At 41.6% G+C, this 23,761-nt stretch overlaps 1 protein-coding gene across 5 annotated transcripts in view; it reads right to left on the reverse strand.

The window, feature by feature from the left end:
- The window catches only part of pak7 (p21 protein (Cdc42/Rac)-activated kinase 7), a 68,124-nt gene that overhangs the window by 28,025 nt on the left and 16,338 nt on the right, over nucleotides 1-23,761 (reverse strand). For 2 of the 5 annotated variants that reach the window (XM_034150375.1, XM_034150373.1), the window contains exons 2-3: nucleotides 8,406-8,629; nucleotides 6,546-6,590 (exon numbers count right to left, since the gene is read on the reverse strand). In XM_034150375.1, coding sequence (XP_034006266.1) covers nucleotides 6,546-6,590; nucleotides 8,406-8,609 — 249 coding nt within the window. In that variant the 5' untranslated portion in view covers nucleotides 8,610-8,629. Of the gene's footprint in view, nucleotides 1-283; nucleotides 642-6,545; nucleotides 6,591-8,405; nucleotides 8,630-16,982; nucleotides 17,150-23,761 lie in introns of those variants that run through there. The other 3 variants (XM_034150374.1, XM_034150376.1, XM_034150377.1) reach the window with 3 other exon arrangements.

Here is a 23,761-nt window from a genome sequence, read left to right on the forward strand (position 1 = left end):
GTCACACTTAAGTGTTGAGAATGTAACACAAATAGAAACAGTCAAATATGTGACCCTTTAAACACTAGATCTCTGTAATGTCAGCACAAAAAATATGGAATAAATGCTGAATGGAGCAGCTACCGTTCTACCTGCACCATCACTTTTTGGAATATGTATACACTTAGTGCTGGGAAACTGCTGGCAGTGAGAGCGGAGACCTGTTGCACAGACAAATCTGCATAGCCAGCATTCCAGCATGCAGTCTTGGCCAACCAGAAACAGAAACAGTCAAATACCCCACCTGTGACTGTTTATGAATCGTCTGTGTCTGGGGTTTAAACACAACCGCCTCTTCAGTCTGCTCTGCTCCCAGCAGCTGCCTTCGCTCCGGCCTCAGCTGCCTCAGGTTCCCCGTCTTTCTCCTGTTCTCCCCGGACCCGATCTCCGCTGCTCCTCGCCCTCCCGCCATACCAAGTCGATCCGTCCGGCAGCAGCTGCATTCAGCCCCTTAGTGTCCGGAAAAGTGTGGACCCTCTGCTCCCACTGCAGCGACCCTCTGAGAGACCCAATGATCGAGTTTCCTCCTGCCACAGGACCGGTGGGGGAGGTGGGCGGCTGCTATCACTGACCCACTGACATTCACAGGGGCTCTTTACAAGTTATCACCCTGCGTGTCATGCCCATTGTCGCAAGCCTTTTACTCTCTCACGGTGCCCTCCATTCTTTTGTCACACACACACACACACACACACACACACACACACACACACACACACACACACACACACACACACACACACACACACACACACACACACACACACACACACACACACACACACACACACACACACACACACACACACACACACACCACACACACACACACACACACACACACACACACACACACACACACACACACACACACACACACACACACACACACACACACACACACACACACACACACACACACCTGACAAAATGTGGGGAAATGTGTGTCCTCTAAGTCACTGAAATAAAACTTTTGTTATCCTCTTTTTATTCATTCCCTCCTTCCCCATACTTCAAAGTAAACAAAAAAAATATTTTTTAACATACCCTGAAAGAATGGAGACATCTACCTTAAACACACTAACTAAAATCTATTTTCCGTATGGAATAATAAACTTGTTTTGGCTGGAGTGCACAGAGGCAAGTAAATATATATAGAAAGGGCGTGTATGAGGAATACAAAACAACAAAGAACAAGGCACAGAAACAGCGACACAGCTGTACTGTAGGTAGCAATGACATGATTATATGTCCTTAAAATACACTGTACATATTGGATTGCAGAGCATTAATAATTGGAAACAGATTCATATTAACTGACATAAAACTGTCAGAATTTGGTTCCAACAAAGCCGCAACACTAAAATTGTAAACCTGCCATTGTGTACTGTTCTTCAGACAAACACAAACTCTAAATCTGCATTCTTAAATAGCAGCTACTGGCAGTGTGTCTCATATTTCAGGGCACATTTTGTTAAATTATTTCTTCCAATGTGATGTAAGGATGGGATATTTCCAGTGCAGCTATAATAGTTTGACAGCAAAGAGATGCTCAGCAACCCAAAAATATCAGCGCGTGCTCTCCACCTACAGCACATATAACCCACAGCAGAATGCAAGACGTTTTAGGCGTGTGCTGTACTCTGGAGGTTGTCAGCAGTCATTTTGGGAAATGCATGAAATCACAAACAGGAGAAGAGTAGGACAAGTTAGGCTGGAGGGAGGAAGTACATCTTCATTGCATAATAACTCCTGAAACGTGCTTCTCATCACGATTTATTTTTCTAAATTAGTCCAAGGGAGGATTCTGATCTGTTTCACAGTCAATTACATTGTGCCATTTATGATTTATATGCACTTCCACTGGCTTTAACCAAAGTACATGGCCCCCTCGTGCAGCAGCAACACTTAACAAAGATGTATTTATTTATTTAACTAAATGCCTCTCTCCCGACCTTCAATAGATATCAGAAAACTGTCTAAGATGTTACTCTAAAGATGTAATCTATATGCAGCTTTAATTTGCCTGTATCTATATCCTGTATCATAATATCAATCTTATATGTCTGAGTTTGTCTCAGGCATAGCTGCCTTTGAATGTCTCCATTCCTCACCGCCCTTATCTGATTCATTTATGAAAAAACCTGTGGATCAGCTCAAACCATTAAACTACAATACTATCACATTAACTTCCCACCCACATGGCCTGAGACGGAAATTGATATTATTACAAAGCTACACTGCAAAGACACATAATTCAACTACGTAAAGTGGGAATACAGAGCTCTTGAATGTTCATTTTATTTAGCAAAGTAGAAGTCAGTTCTCCTGCTGTATTTGATGTCAAATAGATGACGAATAAGAAGAGGAATTCAGATATCAGGAAGGTGGGGAAGCATGATATTTAAAGTAGACAGCTAAGTATCAAAGAGCAATATCCACCTTTAAAGAATGATGCGCATACATTAATCCTGTGATCCTCCAGGTGTATCTTTGAGCGTGAACATCTCTCTTCTACAACTATGTACTGGAGTAAGATTTAAGTTTGTCTCAAGAATCATAATGGGGTTTTTCTGTTATATGTTTCTTCCCTTTTCCCTCTAACTGGCTTACTGATGTTGATGTCCATGCCCTTAGGACTGTTTTATAACCCCAGAATCAAGACAAAGAATTTAAATTGCTTTCGAATAAAACATGCTAGGGGGGGAAAAGTCAATGAGCATTTGTCATTTCGCTTCTTTTTTTTTTTTTTACTCTTTCTGCAGCACACTGACAACAAATGATACATGTGTTAAGCTGCATGTCGGCTATTACTCAATTAGCTACTTGTTACGTCTTAACTCAATATGTTTCCGTTTTTTGAGTGAATTGTCAAAAACTGCCACTGTCTGACATTACCCTGACCTTGTGTAGATATAAACCTAATAGAATCAAATTATAACCAATGATGTTGTACATTTACTGCAGGCACATCTTCCTACTACTTTATTTGTCACGATTTGATTGTCAGATTTGTATAGCTATACAATCGTGAAAACAAAATCAAAAATGTTCTCCACACTGGTTGCCAGTAACTCACAGAATTGATTTTAAAGTTCTATTACTTATTTATAAATGTCGACAGGGAGTTGGCCGTAAATATATGACTGACATGCTCGAGCAGAAAAACTCTACGAGACCTTTCAGTGGAGCCCAGGGCTAAATCTAAACAGGAGAAGCATTTGTTAGTCAATATACAGTGCTGGAACTAACCTGCCTATGAGGTATGGCCGAAAACATTTCAGATTTCAAATCCAAATTGAAAACCTTATTGTACTAATTAGTGGTGAATTAAATGCATTCAGAAACAAATGCCTTATTATTTTATTTTTGACTTTTAGTATTATTATATCTGTATCATTTATTTTTTACTTACTCTCTTTAATTTTCACATTTATTTTTATTTTATTGCTATAAAGATCTTTCTCTTTTATTTTTGCTCTTTTACAACATTTTGTTTTTACTTTGTATTGTGTTTTATTTAATCCTCCGTGCAGCACCTGGTTCCCGCCTCCGTTTATGGAACGTGCTTCATAAATAAAAACAACCTTGCCTTTCCCTCTGTACGAACTAAATGTTATTCTTTTGTTTAACACATTGTACGTTTCTCTGCACTTTCAAAAGCCACCCACAAAAGCAAAGTAATGCAAACGACTGAAGCAGATGAAAGCTGTATTCTGTAAACTGAGGTAGCAAAGTGTGTAACTGAGGCATAAGAAAACACAACCACTAACAGAAGAATGTGCCCCCAACAAACGTCTTTGCTTTTACAGGTGTCACTTTTCCTACACAGGTCATTCGGTTTCTTCATTCATCTCATTCTAACCCATGGTGGAGAAAATAGGAACAGGGAGATTGCATTAGCAGGGCCAAGCACTCGCACAACAAACACACAGCATCATGGTGAATTACCTCCTCGCCTCCATAGGAGCCGGCAATTTGAGGGTGTCAAAGTCAAGGTGTAACATGAGACTGCCATTAATAATAGCCTCAGCACTGCCCCTGCTGCTAATGATGGCAACACATTAGCACACATGCAACCTTGAGTCAAACAACACCCTTTCCCATGAACACTTGAGCCATCCAAGTCAACATCAAAACAAGAACGCAACATACAAATGTATTTAAAACGCGCTTACTCATGCACCACTACACACTTCAAATTGTCAGACTGCAGAAGCTTTAAGAGCATGATGTTTAAAACATGGAAACTCTGTTAGGGCATGGTGTTAGCCTATACTTCTGGATTAGCATGTGTGCTGAGGGCTGATGGGGGGAGGAGGAGGGGAGAGAAGAGATGAGAGCCAAGGCTTTAAGCAATACTAATGCTCAGCTGAGATGAGCAGTCTGACAACAAGGCTACGAGCCTTGTGAATAAACGATGAGCGTGCAAGCCACAGGGCAGGGGTAGAACTTATTTCGGCATCATGACCGCGTCAACCCCTCTAACAGCTCTACGTGCACGCACCGTAATATATGTTCACGCACGCAGAAAGACAAAGAAGCACGTGCACGCCATGTTGAACTTGTCACTGTCCCTCTGCGCTGTTTAGTGGAGACAGCACTGGAGACCACTTCATTCATGCTCACCAGGTGTGGGCGTGGATGAGACAGACACACACACACACACACACACACACACACACACACACACACACACACACACACACACACACACACACACACACACACACACACACACACACACACACACACACCCACACACACACACACACACACACACACACACACACCACACACACACACACACACACACACACACACACACACCACACACACACACACCACACACACACACACACACACACACACACACACACACACACAGTAAACAGAGCTGGGTGAGTCTGCCAAACAGAGGAAGCCAGGTGTCAATCAAGTGTCAGGGCAACCAGAGGAGAAGGATATCAGGCCATGGATGAGACTATAAATACCCGGGCCCACCTTGGAAGTCAGAGTGACATACACACACACACACACACACACACACACACACACGCATGCACGCACGCACAAATGCACACCAGTGAGAGTGGTGTGACCCCGACGTCTAAGTAACATCAAACTTGTTTCTACAGTGGTCTGTGATCAGCCTTTTATTATTCTCACAGACTTCAAGCTCCATTCAGATGGGACCTCTTTCTTTCCTATGGGGGAGGCTGGGTCATTTCAAATGTAAATGTGCTGATCAGTGATCTCAATCCTGTCTGGAGATCTTATGTCTGTCGTTTTTTTTAGCACAACCGTTGGTTTTTCTTGTGTTTTAAAGATTATCACTGAGTTTGAAAGCTTATACCTACTTCTGTTTCCTGGTTTCATTCTTTCCCCCCCTTCAAAATACCCCGGTTTAATACAATTAACTCCTGAAATTTGGTTCTGGAGTAATGATGACTTTGGTTGAACAGCATGAAAACCATTTTATCATCCACCTCCTCAGCTATTCTTTTATATTGAGCTATAAAAACATAAACAGATATTGGCATGTCCCGTTTAGGACTGTTGATTAAAAACTGTTGATTAAAAACTGTTGGCAAGCACCTTGTAACTTTCTCAAGTACTCAGAAACTGCAAGATTGCAAGAAAGACCATGCACTCTCAAAACATGACTTAAGTGACCTGTTTTGTGCTTAGTCAATGATTTGGCAATCATTAAATCATGTTTTCCACCTGCAAAGATTCCAATGCAGACGTACTGTATATCTGAAATTGATAAATGCTCTTTTTTATCGGAACAAATGTAAAGATTTTAAATCATTCTTACCAAATCATGTTTTTATAGCTTAGAGACTACATCATGTTTAATTTATCTGATTGATTAGTATAGAAAGGAGAGGAGAAGAGAAACAGGAAAATAGAGGAAGGGAGGAGAGGAAGAAAGGAGAGGACACAAGAGAAGAGAAAAGGAGAGAAAAGGAGGGAAGAGGAGAAGAGAAGAGAGGAGAGGAGGTTTGGGTCCAACGGTTGGATCGTAGAAAGGGTTCTCCTAACACATGCAAATCCTTTTTGACCTACTTCCTAAAGACTGATGGCCTACAGCGTAGCAGAATCAGCTGTCATGGCAACATGCACTTCACATCTCAGCACGAATCATCATCATCATCATCATTATCATCATCATCATCATTATCAATGGCGCTCTGTGGCAAGGGGAGAAACAAGGGAACATGCCGTTACAGTTGATCTAGTCATTTGTGGGAGGCTCATGCACATGGAACACAGGGAGTGGAGCGATGAGGCCTAAGAAAAGACTCTGGCAGAGCGATGTAGTTATGTCATGTGTGGAGTCATTCTCCTGCTCCTGCTGACACACCACCTCCACCTGAATGCATGGCAGCAGGCAGCGGAGGAGAGATGTGGAAACAAAACAGTGGAGACTGTGTGAGAGCGACCAAAAAAAGAAAAAACAGGGAGGGGGGTTTAAAACAGAAGGGAAGAGGAAGTCATACTTTGGGCAACGGCGTTTCGGATGACCGGACATTCTTGGGAGATATCTGTGAAGAGAGCAAGAGAATTATTTTCTTGTTTCCCCCCTCTTCAGAGATATCTCCTGTGGCATATTGCTGTTCGCTCTTACAGGACTTATATGGATGTCTGATCATGTGTTTTCCTGTCAGCAGCACCTGTAAGTGGTTCCTCAGAGATTTATTAATAAGTGATGATTAATATGCTCGCAATGGTGCTTTTAGTCATTATATTTAGTAAAATGCAACCAATTGCTGCAGTGCTTTGTGTCAACTTTCAACATCAAAACATAGAAATGAGTTTAGCATTTTGTGTAAAAGTGGGAGCTAAGGGAACAAAAAAGGTGTAGCAGGTGTTGTAACACACCCCGAAAAGGTTTGCAGATTTGAAAGCTGAAGGGCAGTGGGTCACACATGCAGTATGATGGGACCACAGACAGCACAATGGAGGATATATAAAACACCACAATTTGAGCAGTGTGAAGACCCATGAGGCATAAAACAACCTCATATGCAAGAGAAGGGCTTCATATGTTCTGCTACAACCCAGTGAGAGTTGTAGAGAACCTTAGGAGCATTTATATCAAACACTTTGGTGTGTCAATTAATGTAATTAGAAAAAGCCCCTTTTTTCAGTGGGTCAAATGTGTCGATGTGATATGTTAAGAAGAACCAATGAACAACAACACATCAGAGGAGACACTCAGAAGGTTCAGAGACAAGGGGAGACACGCAAGCACAGTCACAGTGTGTAGGTGGGGGGGGGGGGGGGGGGGGGGGGGGGGTCAGGAGAAGAAATCACACAGCCAAGTGGAAATAAACATCAGTCTGCATTAGGGTTTCTGAGACTGTGACATTGTGTAATGGAAAAGTCCAATGAGTTATTGTCTTTAAAGCTGCTTTATGCAATGGATGCCCAGCAGGGGGCAGGACGTGTATGGGTATATCTAATGTTTAAGGCTAATGTGGTTGTAAACATGTTGTATACAGCAAACAAGAGAAAATATGATAAGATAATTATATTGAATTCATGTTTCTGTCCACCTGGAGAATGGAGAACGTCAAAAGTCCCTCAAAACAAATCTAGGTCATGTTCTCTGGCCTATGGTTTCATCTCTAATGATTTAAAAAATATGCAGGTATTTATGACATGCACATCTTTTTGTCTTTGTTTTGATAGTTAGAATAGTAAGGTAGTGACAACACAGAAAACTGCTAAACACATTCAGTGGGATAATAGAATGTGGATATTCAGTTTAACATTTGGTCCTACTTGTTTTACTTTTAAGCCCAAACAAAAAGTGCTTTTTAGGATAAAAGATTTACAGAATAAATGCAAATCAGTCATGTAAGCCTCCACTGTTTTTGTACAACAATGACCTCCAAAACTCACAAACTACGCTGAACAATTTAGACTGATAAATACAGGTGAGGGAAAAATATTATAGTAATTTTTTTATTTTGGGGTGAACTGTCAATTTAATCACAAAATGGCTTAATGCAGGTTTAAAGCATGGACAATGATATGACTATAACTGTTATAATATACTGCATAAAGTGGCCAGATGGCACTGGAGAATAATCTATTCTGCCTCAGAGGAAATACAACTGAGTGTATCAGGTGGAGGATGGAGGGGTGAGAAACAGCGACATTGATGTGAAACATAGCTACACAAAGGGAGAGTAGCAAAGACAGAAAAGAACAGAGGTACATTTCATAACGACAGAGAGCACAGGAGTGTGGGCGAGAGTGGTGTAAAACGAAAAGGAGGGAAGTAAGCTAGTAGACAGGAAACGCTAAGGACAGTGCTCAGGCTTGATGCCCTCTGTCCTTTCACACTCTACCTTCATGGGTGCCAGCTGGATGGGGGTGATGTAGGAGGGGTCCACCATGGGCTTAGGGCGGTTTGCAGTGTCTGCCAGGAGGCTCTGCCATTGCTGCGGCAGACCGGTGAACTTCTGCTCCCGCGGGTCGAAGCCCGTGTGGACCCGGTGCTCAAAGTTAGACGGAGCTGAGATCTCCAGCCGTTTCTTCTTCTTCCCAAACATGCTGGAAAACCCTGGCAAACCTGGAACATACAGAAGATAGCTGTAGATTACAATTCTGACTAAAGTATTGTCTGTAATGAAATAAATACATAGATGAAACCATTTAGTTTGCATCCACAGCACTATCAAATGTGCCTTTTTACACTTTTACAAGGCATGCATTATATATATTGTCACACACACACACACACACACACACACACACAAATACATATGATAATTTGATATTTAAAACCTGCCTCAACAAACAAACCTGAAATAGCTTGATGAAAGTGTTCATTTTGTTTCAAAGTAAAGAATACTTTGTATATTAGTATATATAGTTGTCTAAATATGGCTCAGGATATTTAAACGTCTCCCCAGACGTTCAATCTAATGCTCATATTTACAGATTTTCTAACATAAAAGAAAGACATCACATTGTAAAGCAAGAAAACATAAGGATAACTGAACTGATAATCATCCTGGTTATCAAAAAGTTGGAAGTAATCGATTTAGCTTCCTTTCCTTCTGAGGTGCACATGAGGTCTCCCTCATAAGTCCGACTGATAGGCTGTTACAACCCGTTTTAAACTGATGTTTTATCTTTTGCTGTGCTGTTATATACTTTGCTGTTCAGTACCATATAAAGTTTAGCCTGCAGGATATAAACAAGGTGCAAACATTTTTCTTTGTTTATGTAACATCAACATCAGAAACACGGATGAACTGAAGTGAAGAAAAAAAAGAGTGCCACATTAGGATTGTGTTTTTTATATGTCAGGTTTGATAGTGATTTAGATACAGTGTGTAGCCATGACATGTTCTTCTATTCCACCCCCAAGAGGAACTGTTTTTAAGTCCCATTGTGGTATTGGATGTTGTGGCGGATGCACCGTCTCCAGTCATAGGAACAAAATGTCATGATGTTGTTGGTGTGGATGTGAATGGAGACTATTGTGTTGTTTCTATCTACGAGGCATTGTGCTCAGAGAAAAACAAAGTCATCCTTCGCCCTCCCCTCCTTCCTTTTCTCTCTCTCCCCTTCTGTTTTGGCATTTGCACAGATAATGCTTGCTGTGCTAGTCCATCTCAAACATTCATTTATTTACATATTCACTAAAGAAAACACATTTGAAGGTCTCAGTTAAGCCACTTGAAGAATCACTATCAAGATTAAAAGCATGGCAGCCTTGAATATGAAATTTTTTATTGTATTTAGACTGGCTGTTATTGTAGAACAAAATACAGTTCAAGACAACTAAAGCAGGCTAATAGTTAAGCAGACAATAGTGTCTTTTGTTGGTTGGAATGACACCAATATAGGTAGTAGCATTAACACACTAACAGATGAAGTTAGCTAGTTTGCGTGCGCGAATGCTAACGCTAAGACCAGTAAGTTGGTTTCATGCCCATACGTTTTTTAACAGGTAGGCCTATTCCCCTTGTCTACTGCTGCTACTACTATTAATAGTACTTCTACTACTACTAGACTACATGTGGTAGGCCTAGTCTAATAAACATTTTCATCTTATGCTAGAGCAAATTTAAACGCAGTTTATTCCATTCCTTACGCTTTTTGTTCCTGTAGCTTTGATTTGAAAATGCCTGAAAAGGGAAACTCTCTCAAGTATTTTAACATATTAATTATGATTAATCCCATAAACATGAACGCATCTTTGTGAGAATTAGCAGACGATTTAGCAATTAGCCGATTGTTAAAAAGACATTACAAACACGCTGGTCGGTTGGTAAAAGGTGTCAATGAAGTCAGTGGGCTCAGTTTTAGTCGTGTAAATGATTAACTGTTTTAAATCGCCAGGCAGTGCTGAGTCTTTGCAAAGACAGAAGCCACCAAAGAGTCCATTTCTAAATGTAACTTCAAACAGACAAAGCAAAAATGTAATCATGGTAATCTCTTTCAATCATTTCCCTTGCTGCCCTGCAAGAGAGCCAGCAGACAGACTAAATGAGTGGTCTCAAACGGGAAAGATGGAGAGATAGATTGATGGGAGAGGGAGAGGAGGGGGAATGGGCTGAAGCAGAAGATGAAAACAGAAGTGAAGTGAAGTTGGAAAGTAAGGAGGGATAGACAAATGAATACTAAAGAGTAAAGAGTCACGGAGAAAGGATGGAGGCTGAGAAGGCTTGAGGCTGAGAAGGCTTAAGGCTTCGTGGTGCATACAGAAACACACACATAGCACAGATTTTTATGTATCACACTGCTGCCTTTAGAAAGTTCAATATTGGATCAAAAAGGTGTTAAGTCATAGATAGAAACCTTGTGCCACGGGCATGTTTACACAGCTCTGCTTTCTACGCTGCATTTATTGTAAGCCCTGGTTTACACTGACTCAAGACTCGAGGATGTATTGCACCCATGTCAGGAAGAATATCTTTGTCATCAAATCATTCTTTGTTGTTGAAACAACAGATAAACATGTATTATTCAAAGGAAACCATTACAAATCACCATGATGTGATCTGAATTCAACATATTATTGAGTATAATATTAAAATGACATTCCATATTTAAAAAAGGAACATAACAGCCCTGATCTTACAACTTCAATTACTGACATTTATGCGAAAGGTAATTTGTGAATCCTTCCTGGTGGTGCGTTCAGGTGCTGAAGTGAAGTTCTGAGAACGGAGCTTCATCATTCAGCTGTCATTCAAAAGCAATGAGGTTTGGAAACTAAAAACGTACAAATAATGATCATACATAATTGCTGTAAAACGTGTCAGATTGATAGGCTGTAAAAAGTCTTATATATGTCCGACATAGAAATCAGTCCTAGGTTAAAGGATTGTTTGTTTGAGTGATCTAAATGTTGAAATAGGGCTGCTCAATTAATCGTATTTTAATCGCAATTATAATTACGAAAACAACGTAATCGAAATACAACGATTATTTTTTTATTATTATTATTACTTTTTTTTTTTTTACTTTTTTTTTATTGGTTTTTCAGTTGAATTATACTTAAAGTTCAGGGTAATCAACTGTTAAAAACATACTGTTTTTCTCCAATAAATGGATGTTTTCAAAGTAAAAGGATAATCGTTTTTAATAATCGTGATATCAATTATTGACCCAAATAATCGAGATTATGATTTTTGCCATAATCGAGCGGCCCTATGTTGAAAGGTACAAATGAAAAATGAAAAGTAAAATATGGCTGCATGCTTCTAAAAAATGGCTCTATTGGCAGGTGTAAACAGATCTAAGCTATTTGGATGAAACATGCAAAACTACAGGTTTGGTCCTTTAACTAACACAAACTAGGCGAAACATCGGGAAGAGAGCTTGATAATGACAAACACATAATGGCTCTTTTTCCTGGTTTATCACATTGTCTAATTCACACGATAAACAATCCACACAGGTATCCTCCCTAATTGGCCAGCAAAAACAAAAGCCTAACAATCCTTAGCTCTCATCTTTTCTATAATGTGCTGAATCTCTTCTGAAAAGCAAACATGTCAGCAACTCTTTCCCCTTTTGGCTGATGTCCACCTAAAGCTCCAGAAATCGACCCAAGGTTTCCGACCTTGTTACTATTTTGAGAGCGTGTACACAAAGTGGATGCTGCAAGATGAAACACTGACATGTACACATTATGCTGATTAGATATGACATTCTCAAAACAATGTCACTAAAGGCGACGTCAAGGATGAAGCTGAACAACAGCTCAGACAGAAGGCAACGCTCAAATGTTTTGTAAATAACGGCTACAGAGTTTCCGTCTGCAGTCAGAAACACACGGTGACTAAACAGGGCCTGATCGCAGCCTTGCACTGAATCATCAGCTGACACATTCAGTAGCTGAAGCCCTTGTTACCCTAGAGCAATATACAAACAAAAACACATCCCATAATGCCACATGCTACTAGGAACCTGATTTGAAGTGGAGTGAAAGTGATAATTAGATTGGGTCTAAACATTTTGGGTAGTAAATCTGCCACTGGTGTCACAGTACACTGCTTTAGTGCCATGCTGGAATAGCAACAGTAACTAAGGGAGGCCTGCTTCTTGTCAATTAGTTCCAGCCCTCCAAGAGAGATGTTATTATTGAGAGTGAACCTCAAAAACTAAAATATATTTGTTTCCTCTTACCTGTAATCATAGATATCTACTAGGGCTGTCAAGTTAACGCGTTAATAACGCGTTAACGCAAAAAAAAATTAACGCCACTAATTATTTTAACGCGATTAACGCATGTGTATTTTTTGTCCTCGGCCGCCGTAGTTTCAGAGCGCATCGAGTTTAAAATACCATCTACAAGCTGATGCTGACAGCCCCGCTCCTGCTGCCCGCTTGTGGCAGACCACACTTCCACGCTCACCGGCAGGCCCGGACTGGCCATCGGGAGGACCGGGAGGGTGTGTGTATGTGTGGCGCGAGCGAAGCACACCTTACGTGTTGTTGTTAGCATCTGGTGCTAGCTAGCTGAGCTAACGGATATAAGGAGCTGTTTCAATGAAAACAGAGGAGCGACATTTCGCCGACAACTGCGCCGAGCACTTGACTTTATGCAGGTAGCCAGACAGCACACTCAGCACGGATAGTGCCGCAACACAGCTCATACACACAGGCATATATGCCTTGAGCTGCACATAGCTCCAACGATCCGTCACACACACACACACACACACACACACACACACACACACACACACACACACACACACACACACACACACACACACACACACACACACACACACACACACACACACACAACACACACACACACACACACACACACACACACACACACACACACACACACACACACACACACACACACACACACCACACACACACACACACACACACACACACACACACACACACACACACACACACACACACACACACACACACACACACACACACACACACAGTATTGTATGAGAGAGGTTCTAGGTTGAATTGAGGCGAATATTTGTATTGTTCAGAGGTTGTTGTGTTTAATATTCATGAGAATATTTGTCATTGTTCAAATGATAATAAACAAACATATAAAGCATAGTTGTCCACTCATATGTTGATAAGAGTATTAAAAACTTGAAAAATATCCCTCTAAGGTACATTTAGAACAGATAAAAAATGTGCGATTAATTTGCGATTAATCGCGATTAACTATGGACAATCATGCGATTAAATATTTTAATCGACTGACAGCCCTAATATCTACCAAAGAGATATCTGCCTCCATAAAATATAATGGAGCTAGATAGCACTCAGATTTTATGAAATATTAAAAAACTTAACAGCCATGTATCTTTCTTTGTGAGTTTGTCCTTGTAAATAGGATTTCCTTACAATGGAACTACTTGACAACCGTATCACTGCGCAAAAGGGGATCTGAGAGTAAAAGAGAAGCTCATCCGGGTGTCGTTTGGTAGAAAGAAAAGAGTTCCTTCACATGTCTTTGGATTATCTTGAGTAACCAGGCAATGAAGTAGGAGTTTTCCAAATGTCTGTTTTTGAGCATAAGCCAAGTCTAGTTCCATTAAATTCAAGAGCTCCACAGCCAATACCTCCAACCCCAGCTACTAACACCAAGACAGTCTTCATTTAAAAATGATAAACTACAGGTAAGAGGAAAAAACCTCTACAGTATGTGTTATCACAGGGTTAGCTGTTTCTTTGATGTTTCATTTTTAAAACATATACAAATGTTAGTAGGACACCGTGCTGGACCCTGTCTGTGGTCTGTGAGCAGGGTGAAGATAGAAACCCCTGACCTAGATGGTACTTATTGGGAATAAGATTATTAAAGGCTAGCAGGGCTTAAGTCGTCTAGGCGAGGCTCAACTGCTAAGAGACAAAACAACACATGCACGCGCACATAAACAACACCAAGCACATGTAAGGCGGCAGATGGAGGTGCTTGTTCAGGTACAAATGTACTCCTGCAGCGCTTTTATCAGCCGTCCTCTCACAACGGTGGGAACGGGGTTGGACTGAGATGATCTTTAAGTGTAAAGGCCTCTGGGAAATGGAGGAACGACTTACTGCACCACTCCTCCTGACTGCCACATAAGCACCTCTTGAGCTGTAATTTATAGGCAGATGTAAAGCACTTTGTGAAGTTTCAAACTAGTGCCTGCAAGGTTACTTCCTGCCAAAGAGTAACAATGTCACTCGGATGAGAAATAGCACCTGGTAATATACGGCAGAGATTATAACACTCCATTATTCTAGGTACGTGAGACTGGAGTGAGTGGTGGCTGTGTGTGTGTGTGTCCATCTATAAGTGTGTTGTAAGTATTCACTCGTACACCCCAACTCTGAGGGCTCTTAACTTAAAGTATACTGTATATAGTTCTGGCCTTAATATGTAAAAGCAATATATTTTGATTAAATTGTCAGTGTGCTCTTACAAGATGCATTACATAGCCAAGCCTTTAAAACACATTGACACAAGCATACTTAAAATGGGCTACTAGTCCCAGGGCAGAGATCCTGACTCCCAGGCTGATTTGTCTTCAAACCATCTGTCACCATCTGATCCTCCACAGGCATTTCCCCTTATGTACAACAACACCTTAACACACACACACACACACACACACACACACACACTTTCACTGGAACCTGCATCACGCTACAGCTAAACTCATGCGTGTGTGTGTGTGTGTGTTGATGTTTGTATATATCTATTTTTGGTTCCCAAGCTAACGCTCTGCGGAAGCATGACGTAATCATGTGTTCTCCAAACACTAGGGCTGCTCAATTATGGCAAAAATCATAATCTCGATTATTTGGGTCAATAATTGATATCACGATTATTAAAAACGATTATCCATTTACTTTGAAAACATCCATTTATTGAAAAAAACAGTTGATTACCCTGAACTTTAAAGTGGACCTATCATGCTATATTTGAATAATATAGTGTAGGACCATACCTATATAAGGCATATTTATACTTTTTTTTTTTCAAAATACCAAACAGATCATGCATTTTAGCCATGCCTCATTTTGCTCAATTTGACATTTTTTAGATCTGTTTTAGCAAGGGTTGATTCTGTGAGAACAGCACCACCTACAGGCCTGGCATATGTACTACAGCGTCTCCAGCGCTTTCGAACGGCAATGGCCGTGGCTGTCTCCTCCTGATTGGTGGAGTTAGCCCAATAGCCGTAGCGCCACCGTCCTGACAGGACAGTGTTTAAATCTGGATCAGTTTTTATCAGATCCGTTGCAGCCCCTTTTTTAGAGATTTGGGTATGGAGGAAAATAGAGAGGGTTGTGTTTTCTGACACTTGGTGAGTTCCCTGGAACACCGGGGACACATATTCATGTATAAAAGACGTACAAAAGTGCATTTTGCATGATAGGTCCCCTTTAAGTATAATTCAACTGAAAAACCAATAAAAAATAAAATAAAATAAAAAATAATAATCGTTTTATTTCGATTATGTTGTTTTCATAATCGTTGCAAGCCAAAATCGTAATTGCGATTCAAATGCGATTAATTGAGCAGCCCTACCAAACACCACATTCATTTTGTATCCTTTAGTTTGTAATTTCAAAGCTTCATTTGGTAGTGAGATGCAGAGCGCTCAGTCATGCACAAATATGTAAATACAGTTCATACATAATTAAAAATGCAACATGAAGTGTATTCTGATAAACAAGCTGAGGGAGGGGCAAAGTTCTCTGCTTTATTTGCCTCGACAGGGAAGAGGAGGAATTTCTAATTTAATTAAAAAGGTCCAAAGATTCATGAAACCAAAACCTGATGGCACATTTTTGCTCAAGGTATTGCCCTTTTTCCTAGAGTACTTAAAAGCAGCTCTACTGGGTTTGAGTGACAGAAAAATGCACAAAGTGTGTTCTTCATCAATAGTGTCTCGGTTTTGTTATCCCTCGCCTCTTTTATCCCGAATTACTTTGTTGTGTGTGCTTTTCTATTCTGTCGCATTTGCATTCACTTGTTCTCTCAAGACCTTGTTCCTTCAGATGATTTAATTGGCTCAAAAACTGTTTACACAGACATGCATTTCACCTCCCATTCCCCGTAGATGAATCTGTAGAGCAGTAAACAACTTCAGCGGAAGAAGAGGCTTTTTATCATTCGCACAGTGTTTACAACACAGCAGGAAGCTTGTAACATCCCTCGATCAAATCCTGATTAAAGACTTGGGACAATCGGAAAAGCTGCGGCATGTTAAATCATGTCTCTGACGATTAATATCTCATCTTAGATATTTGTATGTCAAACCCATTTAATGTCTGCCCTTACCTGGCAAAAAACTGACGGTGTCTTTTAACCAATCACAGTGCCCTGGGTAAGCCATGGCGAGACAGTCCAGGACAATCAGAGCCTCCTCAGATGTTGCACTTTGATGTCAAATTGGGATAAATCCATTATTCACCTCAATTTTCTTTCAACGAAACATGAAACAGCAAGTCTCCTATCCAAGCCATGATTGCTGAATTAGAAAGCCAATGATTCCCTGGAGTAGCGACACTTGAGTGAAGTTATCGAATTGACAAATCAGGTCACATCCAGGACTCTGCAGCCCCCAGCGAGGTGCTAATACTGCTGCTGCTGCTAGCCTGCTGCTGCTACAGTGTGACTCTCCCTGCCTGCACGCTCTGATAACTCCCGATGTGAGATGCACAGGGCACGAAAAAGTGCCTACGCCAGCAGCCTGGGCCAAGGCTGGGCCAGACAGCTTAAGCCCGGACCCATCCCATTTCACTTTCATTGTTTGTCTAACTGGGTTCGACCGGCCGCTTCCCAAACTGAGCACCCTGTGACCTCCACTGTCCTCCCACTTGTCAGAGTGCCACCACAAAAACAACATAGAGTGTAAGTGTCTTTTATGTTCCCACAATCCACAGGATAGTGTTTGTGTCACACACTCAAAACTATCTGCCAGCATGTGTGGATATCAACTTTGGTGTCAAATGCTGCACCACCATGCGCCCTATCACTGCCTCTTTCACAGAGAAGAAGACAGATAGTGTGACGGAGGAGATAAGACGAAAGGAAGAGAAAGAAACAGCTGGTCCAGTCAGAGGCTGTGACAGAGTCTGGCCATTTGCCGACGCTGAGGGGACTTTCAGCTGTGGCAGCCAGGGCAAACACAAACTTACACACAAGCAGCGTGAGGCTGTCACAGAGGGAGAGGGTGCTGGTGAGAAGAGGGCGCATGGGAAATTACACGGTGCACCTCCTCTGCAATGATGTGGACCAAGTTGCATATAGCAATTTAATAAAAACATGTATTTTGTGAGAAAGTAATTTTTGACCCTCATTTCAGCCAATCAGGAGAGTTTCTAAATGGTCTTTGGACATATCTGCATGATTATCTTTATAGGACATAGGACAATATGATGAACAGAATTTCAATTATTAGGCTCTTATACGTTTTATAATGAACCACTTAAAAAGGTTTAAACAAACGGTTAGGTTTCTCTTAGGAAGTGGAAAACTATTGTGACATCAAACCACCTTAAAACTCTGGATCTGGCATACAGAACAGGATGAAGGAAGTCTCTTAACAGAAAGTGCTGAATGTTTCAGTGGAGATTATCTGTTCAGAACAAATAAGACTATGAAATATTTTCATCACGTTCATGAATGACCTTCCAGCCAAACACATTATGTTATTCATAACAGAGACTGTGCTGTAGTAAAGTGAATATATTTTATAAATATATTCACTTCACATAAATACATATCTGAAGTACCTGCATGGTGTCTTTTACAGCGTGGATTACATTTATTGACAATGTTTTTTTCAATCCAGGAATTGTGACATCCTTTTACACAGAAGTCCCAGGGCTAGGTGCGCAACTAACAATTATTTGTATTACACCAATCTGGAGTTTGGCTGTGGCAGACCTTACTGTATCTTAAGTAGTTTTGATGCACTTGCCCACGAAACTGCTCTAGCATTATGGGAAGAGAGAATGTGTTTGATGGTTGAAAGTCTCCAGCAGCAGACACACCCCTCTACAAGCACTGCTGGATATAAATACACACGCCACCTTCAAGGGTCTTATGCAGGCAGTAAGTCTCTCCCTGCAGAACGCAAACACACATGCAGAGGGGTAATGTAAGTGCTCTGGAGGTGGGGAGCTGCAGGGGCAGCTGCACACTAAATAGAGGAAGAGACAGCTAGAATTATGGCAGTTGAGGCTGATTTGGCTATGCTAAGTACCCCGCTCTTTAAAAGCAACACTACTCCACATGGCTAATGGGTGCCAACATCATAACTGTCACGAGACGAATGCTTGTTAGTGAGATAAATGGTAATTCCTGCAAAGTATTTTAGTGCAAATTACAGGCTGTTATTCTTTGCCGGTGTTATGTTTAACAGCATCAGAATCACAGCAAAAATAATTTCAAGATATCCAGTTCAGATGCTGTCTTCAAGTCCCCCGCTGATCTTTCACTATCAATTTGAAAGGATCAGCTAAAGTTGTTGTTATCTCTTCATGTGGTAACATAATGGATGAATATAGCAGTGAAGGGCAACTCTGGGAGGTACTGAGAGATCAGGAGAGTTATCTAAATGAGATCTCTGCCGTCCTGAGGACAGAAAAGCGTGTGTCACTGTCGGAGAAAGAGAGTGTGCACATGTGTGAGCGTGGGTATGTGTGCAGCTGTGCGGCCCGACTTTAGAAGCACATTAAAGGCAAACCAAACATACTGAAACTAAGTCTCTGATAGTGTCTCTTCTGTACAATGGGTTTCACATGAATCTAAGCGGATCTCACTGGAGGATTCACAGAGTTTTGGCCTTACTATGAACCATGAAAGACACAAAGGAGAGACAGTGCTTTCCCGTATGATTTAAGAGACCAGGATGTTGTTAAATGGGGAATGGCTGACCAATGTTGTCCATCCATTTTCCGCTACTTATCCTGCTCCTGGTCTTCTGCTGGACACTTACTAGATTACCCCAGACATCGTTTCCCCAGACTACATCCTCCAGCTCCTCCTGAGGCGTAACCAGGCTAGATGGAATATGTTATCCATTCAGCTTGTTCTGCGTCTGCTTTGAGTTATCAGTGCCCGAAATACCAACACGCCTCCCTGTCTGAATTCAAAGGAGAAACAATTCACTCCAAGATCTACATGCTTCTAACCCTTTCACTAAGGTAAGACCAGACACCATCACATTACTGCTTCCTGAGGATCAATATTATTAATTGTCTACTACATTAAGTTCATGACCATAAGTTAAGGTCACAATATAGATTGACAAGTCAATAACCCCACCTTTGGATGTTAGCCTGCTTCCGCTTACCACTGAGCAAGTAGAAAAACATCAGGTTTCCCTGCTTCGAGTCAAACATCTAGAATTAATTTCCATTTAATTATTTATTAGGAGTTTAACTGTAAAGTGGAATGAACTTCAAATTACTTCAGTGGAAAGCAAGGATCAGTTTAGAGCCAAAGATGTTTGAGTCTGACCATGTCGGAGAAATCAAGACAACTGCACACAACATTTCTATTTCATTAGCCTATATATATTGTTTTACATTTCGGGGAATTCAAAACTTTAAAATATACCGAATTATCTATCAGCGGTTTCTGTTTGCAATGCATGAAAAACTTAGATTAAATGATTTTGTTTCTTAGCAGCTTAATGGATATTCATGTATGTGTTCAGATTTGATTAAAGGGGCACTATAATGCTTTTTGGGGTTTTCCCTTTCCTGTAGTACGTCATTTTTTTTTGTGCATGTTCTGCAGAGGCTAGAATCCCAAAGTTCCCTCCAGAGGGAGTTTTCTCTCCCTCACACTCCCCCCCCTGCCCGAAACGCCTCAATTGGACTCCTTTGTTTACTTCTGTAACATAGTGACATCACTATGTAACGCGTGCGTTACTATTGGTTAGCACTCCAACAAATTGTGTGTGATATGCTAAGGGGGGGGACATCTCTAAGCGGTTGACCAATCACAACAGAGCCAGCCAGCTAACCAATCAGAGCAGACTGGGCTCTGGTTTCAGACAGAGGGTGAAAAGAGGTGCTGCTGCACAGGCATTAAAACATGTCACAGTAGAGGCACCAAATACACACCTGAACCTGAAAGTGAGTATAATAGGGCCCCTTCAAGTGAATACTCAAAGAAGGAAGATCATTTTAGATGCAGATATGGCAAGGTACCTTATTTGCCTCCTTGAGCTGTGTGCACTCCACTGGTGCAGCTCCAACAGCTGACATGTTTTTAAGGCCAAATCAGACAGAATTGTCAAGGTAGAGAGGTGGAATAGGAACACAACAACACATCATAACAAATACCCTGCACAGAGGATCAAAATGTGACAAAATAAATAATTGAAACAGCAAGAAAGATTGTCAAACAAGTCAATGCAACCTGTTGTGAGACTTAATAGCCGCGTTCACACCAAGTACTTTGCCGTACTTAGTTCCCAGCACTTAGTTCCCAGCTCTTAGTTCCCCTATGGAACTAAGAGCCGATCGCGTTCACACCGGAATAAGTTCCCTGAGGGAAGATTACGCAAATGAGCCGCTGACGTCACTTCGTCTTCTTCTGCTTTGGGTTTACTGGCAGGCCGCAAACCACTTCACGGTGTACACTGCCACCCGAAGTCCCCGGCCGGAAGTCCCCGGAGTTGGGGACTGGCTTCAGTAGAAGCTGCTGGGACTCCCAGCAGCTTCTACTGAAGCCTTCCGAGTAAATCGCCAGAACGCCGACACCTCCTCATCACTCCACCACTCCCATGTTTTCTTTTGTGTTGCCATAAGTTAGTCTCTCTGCGTTTGTGCGCTGGGCGAATGCTAATGCTAATAATGCTAATGCGAGGATAATAAAATGGCGGCTCTACAAAACATTTCAGAGTTTTACGGGGCGTGGTTTGCAATTCGCCCAGCCAATCAGAACTGGGGCACTTTTTTCCCCCAGGAAAGTACCATCTCTCAGCAGGCACTAAAAATGGGGGTAAAAGTTCCCGGCACTAATGCCCCTTTCACACCAACGCAACTCCGGTTCAAGCTCCGTGCTAGAGCTTTTCTGGTTCAGAACCGGTTCTTCGGTTTAGCGCCGGCTCTTTTCACACCGCTCAGAGCCCGACTGGTGCTGCCGCTGCTGCGTCATGACGTCACAGTTTACGTCGCTGAGTTTCTCCCCAACGCCGGAGCTCACCTCACAACAACGGGCCGGGGACTGCGTTGCTTTTAATCATACGAAGCCAGATTAAATTAAATAACGACTTCTCCAACCTTATACTTTTCTCCAGAGTGCCGTGGTTCATTGTTTATTAATGTGTTTCAGCGGCATTTACCGACCGCTGCAGTGCTGGCCGGCTGCTCTTCAACGGGAGTGTATTCTCCCGTTAGCTCCGGGTTAGCTCACACGGCTCTAAAGTATTCACTGTCTGACTGTCACACAAGCAGCTGATACATATCCCCAGTTCCCCTTAAGTGAATGTGTGTCAGTCTGAATTGACGCTGTTTGGTGTCAGTCTGAATTGACGCTGTTTGGCATCACAACGCTGTTATGAAAGTTTCTCTGGTATAACATGGGTGATGTTAGCATAGCAACCGAAGCTAAACTGACTACTTGCTAAGCAGTATTCTACAGGCACTTTTTACCGACGTATTTTTCATTATGATTCTACTTGTGATAGTCGGACATGACAACCTGTGCAGCCCATGTATTGATTCCATCCGATAGCTGCTATAATAACACACAAAACGTCTGCCTGCTCTCCACAATGATCAATAACAGAGAACGGATGGTCAAAGTAAGGTACAAATAAACAGAATCACACGAAGCCTGGTTAGTGTTGCCTGACTTTATAAAGTGTGTTTTTTTTAACAAGTGTGTGGTTGCGTTCTAGTCACTTTGCTCAGCACTACTGCTTGTTACAACTTTTATTTGCCGTACTCGCCTTAAGTGTTAGCTCAGGTTAATCTCGCCCCCCTCCGACGTAAGCGTGACGTATGCGGTTCTTGCTTCTAGACGGACAACTTTTTGGTGCTCGAAACGAACCGGATTCCGGAGCTATGACGCTGCTCCGCTGCGGTGTGAACAGGAAAACCCGGTGCTTTTCAAGCACCAGCACCGAACCGGCCCTGAAACACCGTTGGTGTGAAAGGGGTATAAGTACTATTTTTGGTGTGAACGCGACATAAGGGGTACTAACGGAACTAAACGGGAAAAGTACGGGGAAAAGTACTCCGGTGTGAATGCGCCTATTGTTTCTTGTGGTTGTGTAAAAGTAGATATAATAATGTTTCTATTCTGTACTTCATTCATTACTTTTGCACTGATAAAAGGGAGAATAACCATTTTGCAATCCTGCTATCAACACTATCAAGCACGTGAAAAGAAGATCGTGCCATATGTGATTAGTTTCAGAGCCCCAGGGCTAACATCTGTATGTAGACAGCATCCACGTCCAGACTGCATAGGCAAATGTTTCTTTTTTTTCAAATCTCAAAGAAGTCTTTTCATAAAACGGCCATGTCAATGAGATGCAGTCAGACATGAAGAGAATGACTGGCAAAGCTGCAGGGCACTCTGTGACTACTTGTTTATCTTAGCATCTGGTGTGTGTGTGTGTGTGCATGTGTGTGTGGATTTGTGAGATGGTCAGTTATTGATGCAGTGAGCTATAGCCAAAGTGGATAAATGTCTATAAAACCTATGAATACGTGTTAATGCTGATGGAACCGTCCCTGTTATTACCTGTCTGCACTGTTCATACTTTCTCAGGGAGCAAAAGTATCCAGCTCCCTCTGTGGGGTTTATCACTATCACTGATTTGCTCCAGTGCACACTGTTATCAAGTGTTCAAACGGTGCTAAGAGCAATACACTACAGCTTGCTATACTCCTCAGTTCAACGGTCTGGCTATGTGAGGGGTGAAAGAAAAGTCACAAACCTACTGAAACACACCATGGGGATGAGCACCAGGTCTCTCAAGACAATACTTCATTGGAACTGCAGGGATTAGGTCCCTTTCTTATATCATTGTTCGAAACACATTTAACCAAAAGCCCCTCTATTCAACAGGTACCAAGGATTTGACGATTTGAAGGACAAGACAGGTTATACTGGTCATGTGATTGAAAAAGATTGAACATAAGGATTCAGATAATGTTGGAATAATGTTTTACGTTTAAAAACTACGTTCAAAGCAAATATACGGTGGCCGACAGCAAA

The sequence above is a fragment of the Trematomus bernacchii genome, unplaced genomic scaffold (assembly GCF_902827165.1).
Source record: "Trematomus bernacchii unplaced genomic scaffold, fTreBer1.1, whole genome shotgun sequence".
NCBI lineage: Eukaryota > Metazoa > Chordata > Actinopteri > Perciformes > Nototheniidae > Trematomus > Trematomus bernacchii.